The sequence below is a fragment of the Aplysia californica genome, unplaced genomic scaffold (assembly GCF_000002075.1).
Source record: "Aplysia californica isolate F4 #8 unplaced genomic scaffold, AplCal3.0 scaffold00278, whole genome shotgun sequence".
NCBI lineage: Eukaryota > Metazoa > Mollusca > Gastropoda > Aplysiida > Aplysiidae > Aplysia > Aplysia californica.
In genome coordinates, this window is record NW_004797548.1 from 747,576 (window position 1) to 755,042 (window position 7,467).

The window sequence follows — 7,467 nt, forward strand, 5'->3', positions numbered from 1 at the left end:
TACATGTTTATTTTGACTCTACAATGCCTCTAAATGCACCCAGCGACCACCTGTTGTGATTTTTATTATGTAGAAATGGTCAAATCATCTTTCTGGAATATTAGCTGTTAGATTTAGGGTAAAATCACTTATCAGGAAGGTGGAAATTTGGTTTTTTCGTTATATTTTAGTTAAATTTTGCATAATTTATTCAAAATGGCTGCCGTGATCAAGCGATTTTTTTTTTTCTTCACAGGAATAAAACCCTTATTCACTCATACAACTGTCCCTCAAGTTTGGTAATGATCCATGCATTTACAAGAGAGCAGTGCCCATTTCTCTGAACCCTCTACTTTCACCTTCAGATTAGCTCAAATGGTGTGTGGAGCCAGGTTTTTTTTTTACTATATAGGCATGTGGTGGAAAAGTGTTAATGAAATTTTTTTTAAAGATTTCTATTGATGGGTTTAAATCCAAATCTAAAGCCGACATCAACAATCATGTTTTGTCACTCATTTCCCTGCTCGGCTGCTCTCAGAAAAACTATATTAAACACACAACAATAAGCAAAAAAGGCAGTAACCAGTTTTTCTTGCTTTCTCTCACCTGTCTCTGTTTGATCTCGTTCTTTTTCTGTTCCAGGAACTGATTGGGGATGCCAGTGACGTTCTCCTGGGCACTGCACAGATGCTCCCACAGCTCGCTGAGGAACGTCCTGGCGTTCTTACCGTTGAGGAAACCCGTCAGGTTGATCTGCATCTCCTTGGCATTAGGGTGCTATGGAAATAGAGAAGGGAAGACGACATGCATAAGAGAGTGTGTACGAATACCAGAGGGGAATCAAGATGCTACGACATGTTCTTTAAATGGTATGCTCTCACAAAAAGCTAGTAACATATTCCTATTCCCCCTATCGACTCTCTTCAATAAAACACATTAAATCTTTCAATCGAACCCCCCCCCAACTCCCAAATATGAAATATTAGCTGTATATTCCAATCTTTCCTTTAAAAATTTGTATGAAAAGGTGGATAACAGAACTGCACACTTGAAACCATTATTTCAGCAGCAAATTACCACCCTTCCCAACACCCATGCAAAGAGTGGGGTTCTTGTGCTATGCACCTCAGCAGGCACCCACGATCACATCAACGAGCATACGCTCTAGCGATCTCCCCTTTCATCCCTAGCCACCACGGACAGACAACATCACATCACTTTTTTTTTTAACAAAAAAACCCAAAAAAAACATATTTCAGTCAGTAACAAAGCATTACATATATACACATCAGGACGATGGTCGTATATCAGAATGTAAAGCGTGTGGCATCTAAGGACTCCCATGACTTCACTGGCTCCGAGAGTCATCTAGCCCACGCAGACCTCTCCTCTCTGGGAGCCCCTCAAGCCAAAAGAAGCTCCCTCCGACTACGACCAATCACATCCGTCCATTCGCCTCACAGACCTGAGCTACTTCTGAAGCAAACTCAGGCCTGGGTCAACCCACTTTGGCATCCAGCCAACTCACTGAAAAGTCTGTGTTTTCCTCTGAAAAAAAGATTTGCCCCATCAGTAACACAAGCACTGGAACGGGAAACACTCTCAAACTCACACACAACAGAGATGCATTCACAATTTTTGTTGTTTTTACACAAAACAGCCTTTTTGATTTTCACAAACACATAATAAATATCCAAGAATCCTTCCTCATAATCAACTTAAGGCATCCATATCATCAAACGATTTAGAGAAAACTGATACTTCAAAAATCATTTACCAGGAGTAAAAAGGGATACAAACTCTTTAAAGTAAAAAAACCCACAATCTTGAGGTAGAAGATTAAAAAGGAAATCAAGCATGTGTTGTACATCATCAAAACTGGTCTCTCTCTCTCTCTCTCTCTCTCGGATGAGAGCGGTCAGCACACGCAGGACCAGCAGTCTTCTGCGCCCTCCTGCATTCCTCAGCACACATTTTACGAGTATCTCCAGTTCCGATCTTCAGGGACGATATTCTTCGACTTAAATAAACAATGTCAACTAAGACAACTTGTTAATCCTGCTTTCTGCAATATAGTCACAGCCAGAGAAAGAGAAAGGGTGGCGAGAAATAAACCAGCTAAAGAAGGAAAAAAACAGTAAGTACACATGAATAGGACGAGACAGACAGATACAGAATGGTGACACATTACATAAAAGCCAATCCCCACTACTAGAAAAGAAAAACCCCTGCGGTCTCGGAAAAATATTTACACTTATTATACATAATGGACAAAATAATAATAATCCCATTTCCTCTAAGCAGTTTCACAAGACTCTCAGCTCTTCCACTGGTGTTAAAGACTTTGGCAGCACAAACAAGACCAACATTTACTGAAGGGACTGATTGCTTCTATATCACTTTCAGCAAGAACCCCCCCCCCCCCCCCCCCCCCCCGAAAAATATTTTTTTAGGGTGCAATAGCAGTGTAGAAACTAAAAATACAGAAAGAGCAAGTAACAGAACCCTGTATTACAGCAAGGAAGAGATCCTAAAGCATAGACAGTCATGTTTTCTTTTTCTTTAACCACAAGCAAGAATACAACACCTACTGTTTGAGAGCAGGTGATACCGACAGCAGCCCAATTTCTTAATGTTAGCTTTTGTCCTTTGAGATTCAAAAGAATACATTTTTTCACGTATCCAAAGAAAAAGTCGCAAGTATCTATTCACCTTTGCAGAAACCCTATAAAGCCAACCCTGAAGGATAAATGAGAAACCAACCCTGAAGGACGAAGGAGAAACCAACCCTGAAGGATAAATGAGAAACCAACCCTGAAGGATAAATGAGAAACCAACCCTGAAGGATAAATGTGAAACAAACAGACAGCACCTGTCTGGCTCAAAACACAAGATCAACCTTGCCAGTACATGTACCATCCCCTGCCTCCATCCATCCCCTCCCCCCTTCACCTCCATTTCAGATAGAGTATCTAACCCCCACATACTGGCCACCCTAACACCCACATAAATATCAAGCTCATACATACACAATAAGAGATACAAACCCACCGTTTGGTCAGTGCTGAATACTCAAGTAGCTGATATCGAGTATCTAGCTACCAAAGCATTGAGTGAAAATCTGCAGCATCGGCAATCCTTGCTCAGTTGTGAGTGACTATGCTTGAAGGCCATTTTGTTTATAGTAGTAGTGCTTCTCTGATCACAAGAGGAAACAGTCAACAAATGAGTGAGGTGGTCAGGACTTTAAAGCCTACTGATAACTTACTTCTTTTTTTTGTGGAAACCTAAGGTATTCATTACAAACATTGAAGACAGAATAGTTTTGTTTGGGTTTGTTTTGTTTTTTTGTTGCTTCTACCAGAAATATAAACGTAAAATGTTGAAGATGTTTTATTACTGACAGGAGACGAACTTTTCATTAATGAATATGAATCCCTCTTGTATCATTATGAATATGAGGAAGTTGTATTCAATTTTCAAAGATTTTATAAAGTTGACAAAAAAATGGACACTTGTAAAAACAGTAAACCCGTCTTAATAATATATCTGTATAAAACAATGAGACAAATCCCTGAGTTTGAAAAAAAAAAATTACGAATTAAAACATTTCATAATTCAGAATATATTTTTGTGAGGAAGTATAATCATGTTTGACAAAATCACAACACAACCATTCACACAAACACTCCTGTCCACATGGAAAATGAAAATATCAGTGGCGAGAAAAAGGAAAATATTCCAAAGAAAATTTGACTGAATCATACCCTCTCTTCCAGATAATTGTAAACGAATTCCACTACAACATCGTCTTCCATTCCTAGCAGATCTGTGATCCGCTGTGCGATCCATGGTTTCAAACTGTCGATGTTCACTTTTAACATGTCCACCTGAAAAATATGAAACAATTTCACTGTATATACAAATATATATATATATATATATATATATATATATATATGTGTACCTACTATCCCAAACTTTATGTCAGCGAGAAAACAATGAATAATTTCTCCATTTTAATGCTGACCTGCACCGTATTTGAGAGGAATTATGTTTCATCACCAGGACACCATAATCTATACTCAAATTTGAACCCGTCAGACGAGCACTTCTACAACAGCCGTGTCTTGGGAGTATTCCAGAAAAGGCCTTTTTGCGTAAAAAATTAATATGCTGAATTAAAGTCAGCAAAGCAGATTTAAGCCTGTTGTTGCTGGAAGTAGAAGTTGATTCCAGATCATTGCCTTTTATCAGCTTAGTTTTAGTAAAAGTATCACTCTGTTACGGCACTTGCAACACATTTAGGTCAAATAAATGCCAAAGATTATAGAGATGTTACAAAGGAAAGTAACAAACACAAAACCCCCCCACAAAAAACAAAAACAAAACAAAAAAAACAAACGAGGAGAAAGATGGATGATAGATGTTAGCAGGCAAAACACACCAGAGCTCTCACCATCCATCTACACCCTTTTATGAACACCTCTCCTCTCCAGCATTATATCAAGACACAGACAAGCTGCGGGAAAACATTGTGACTTTCTGTCTCCACAAATGAAGCCACTGTCTTCAACCCTCTCTCTGACCAACTATTCACCTAACAATGCAAAAACAGATTGGAGCCTGAGCCGAGATAAGAAAGAAAACCTTGAACAGCGCCATCGATAAGCCTGTTTAAAAGAGGGTTAAAAATGATACACATCATATATATTGGCATACAACAATCTTTCAGTATTCTTCCATGCATTCAAAGTGGGACTTTCAAAACAACAAAGTCAAAAGAATGAACCACGGCCACAGCGGATAAGTATTAAAAATAATCCTAAGCCAAGGCCAAGGCAATGATAAAACTAAATATTGTTCTTATAGAAAAAATACAAACCTTTCTGTCAAGACCTTCTGCAAATTTCATGGTCTTCATGAGCTTCTTTTTCTTGTCCGAAAACCTTGTGTCCTGCTGGGCAGTAGTGCCCTGAAAAAAAAAAAAAATTTTTGTAATAAGTTAGCATTGTATTCCAACTAGTTTTCTAAATCTGAAACATTGAGCTTAAATTCCACAGCTATGCTATACATTACCCCCCAAAAAATTATCCCACCAATTTGTAGCCCCCCCCCCCCAAAAAAAAAGAGGATAATTACGTAACACAACTGAAAATCAGTAAATTAATACAGGAAGTGAGGGGGGGGGGGGGGGGATGGGGTGAGGAGACTTAAGCAATGGAAACATGTTAAGACCTCCTAAACATCTTTCTCTTTTGTACTGTTCACATGCATCAATCATTTCATTTTTAACCCTTCCCTATCCTGGTAGTCCAGGGGATTCTCAGACCCACAAGAAAGTTCGAGCACTCTCAATTTCCAGTCGGTTCTGCAGTTGTCATTTTGATCCCATATCTTGAGCAATTACATCTCCCAGGGTCCCACAAAGCAGTACAAGCAAAGCAGGGCAAGTGTTAGCACATGAGTTTGCTTGTGTTTGTGTGCGTACCAAGAAATTTCATAGGGTTTCACAACGCATATTGTCGGTACTGATGCTATTTTTATTCATCCAATGGAATTTCAGCTGAAATTACTATGCTCTTTTGACACGCCAAACTAGAAAGGACTCAGGTTCAAGAAACAGCGCTTCCATCTTTCAACTCAAATACCGTTTCCACATGTTTCAAACAAGCATTTGTAAAAAAAAATTATTTTTAATTGTGAAATTGATTTGAATTGGAAGTGCTTTAAAACAAGTAGGAGATCAGAAGATAAATTCATCCAAATTCCAGTACCATAATTCCAGAACTGAATGGCATTTTTTTCCCCTTCGTACCATAGGGGAATATGTCTACATTAGAACACAACTCGTACTATTTTTAGTCTAACAATTATTTGTGTATTACATAGTAATTTAGTAAGCCCTACAACACTTGCGGATGTTCCAGAAGATTTATTTCCAACAACTTTTGACCTAGTGTGAAGAAAAATTGCTTTGTTCTTGTCAATGATAGGTCATCAACTCGTCATGCACATTTCCTCCTTGTGGCCATTGACTGACCCAGGCTTATTGATGAGGGTGCCAAGGCTAAATGCTTGTCGCGAAATGAAAGTGGGTCACAGTAGAACAAAGCGCCAATGCAAACTCACAGGACCAGAATTAATCCCATCTATGCTTTTATTCGTTAAAAAAAACCCAACATATTGTCACTGACTGATAGAAGCAGATGAATTTTGCAAGCATTATGATTAAAGAACACTGTACCGATACTAACAGAGGATAGAAACAGAATGTCTATTTTTTTTGTCTCCTTACTTTACCCAACTTCTTTGCTTTCCACTGTTAACATTTATCAAGGATAGAGATACTACACTATAAGTTTGGATGATATTCTGTGTTACAACTTACAGCTTGTTTTGACTTGGATTCGGGTGTACAGTTTCAGTCACGATTTTAATTTTATCAACTGTACAGCATCACTAAAATAACTGATTGATCTAGATTCTCAGAATCTAGGCTAGGCCAACTGCTTCTCCCCCCTTGAACAGAGACCTCATGTATTGTAATGATAAATTACAGTTGACATTGTAGTGCATCCTCCAATATTAGGCCTAAATAAAGTTTTAAAATATGGGAATTCCTCCTAAGGCACTCTTCAGGGGCAGTGGTCCCAGCCCAACTCCATAAAAATAACACTTGTAATCCGAAACAAAAATGGAAGTCAAGTAAAAAAGTTGCCATTGTGAAAAGGCCACCCAATGTGGAAAAAAATATATATGCTAATATGTACAAAACAGCTGCTACTCAGGAATTTCAAAAAAGGAGGAAATTCACACGAAGGTGGGCGCGTGCTCTCCGAAGGCCGGAGTAAAACCAGTGAGATCCAGAGACAATATAATATTGGAACATCTATGTACTATGTTTTTGGAAGGAAAAAAAGTCATTACTCGATCTATATATTTAGCAATGACCACGAAAAACCATTTTTTGCCAGAAAGTGTTTGCAAATAGGTGCATTTTGTAGCTTTATCTTCACAGAGCATGGAACTTTTTGAATTTTTGAAATCCATCAACAAACAAAAGAGTTAAGGATTTTTTAATCAATTAAATTTTGGTACACTTTTATATAATGAAAACACCCCAAAATATGGGACGTTCTTTGGTGAGTTTTGAGACAATTTCATCATAACTCGCTCATTTCTCGGAGTATTTAAAAGAAACTTGGCAACCCAGTACATTTTCTAGTGTAGAATCTATTCCTGCTTTCAGATCTGTCATAGCTATCCTACTTTTTGAGTTATGAAGATGTTTATAGGTAAAAATGTGGCGGTTTTCGGTGCGTTTTGAGACAATATTTGTCATAGTTCGCCTATTTCTTGGAATATGTAAACGAAACTTGGCAGTCTTGTACATTTTTTAATTTCATGCAGAATCTAGTCATGCTGTCAGATTTTTAATATCTGTCATACTTTTTGAGTTGTAAAGACATTAACAGGTAAAAAAGT

The 7,467-nt window shown here is 38.0% G+C and overlaps 1 protein-coding gene across 5 annotated transcripts in view; it reads right to left on the reverse strand.

Annotated features, from left to right (window-relative positions):
* The window catches only part of LOC101857725 (serine/arginine repetitive matrix protein 1), a 23,250-nt gene that overhangs the window by 13,183 nt on the left and 2,600 nt on the right, over positions 1–7,467 (reverse strand). Inside the window, exons 1-5 of one of the 5 annotated variants that reach the window (XM_005101325.2) lie at positions 4,865–4,910; positions 3,747–3,869; positions 3,031–3,177; positions 1,257–1,527; positions 586–756 (exon numbers count right to left, since the gene is read on the reverse strand). In XM_005101325.2, the coding sequence (XP_005101382.1) occupies positions 586–756; positions 1,257–1,268 (183 nt within the window). In that variant the 5' untranslated portion in view covers positions 1,269–1,527; positions 3,031–3,177; positions 3,747–3,869; positions 4,865–4,910. Of the gene's footprint in view, positions 1–585; positions 757–1,256; positions 2,409–3,030; positions 3,178–3,746; positions 3,870–4,864; positions 4,955–7,467 lie in introns of those variants that run through there. The other 4 variants (XM_013084210.2, XM_005101323.3, XM_013084211.2 and 1 more) reach the window with 4 other exon arrangements.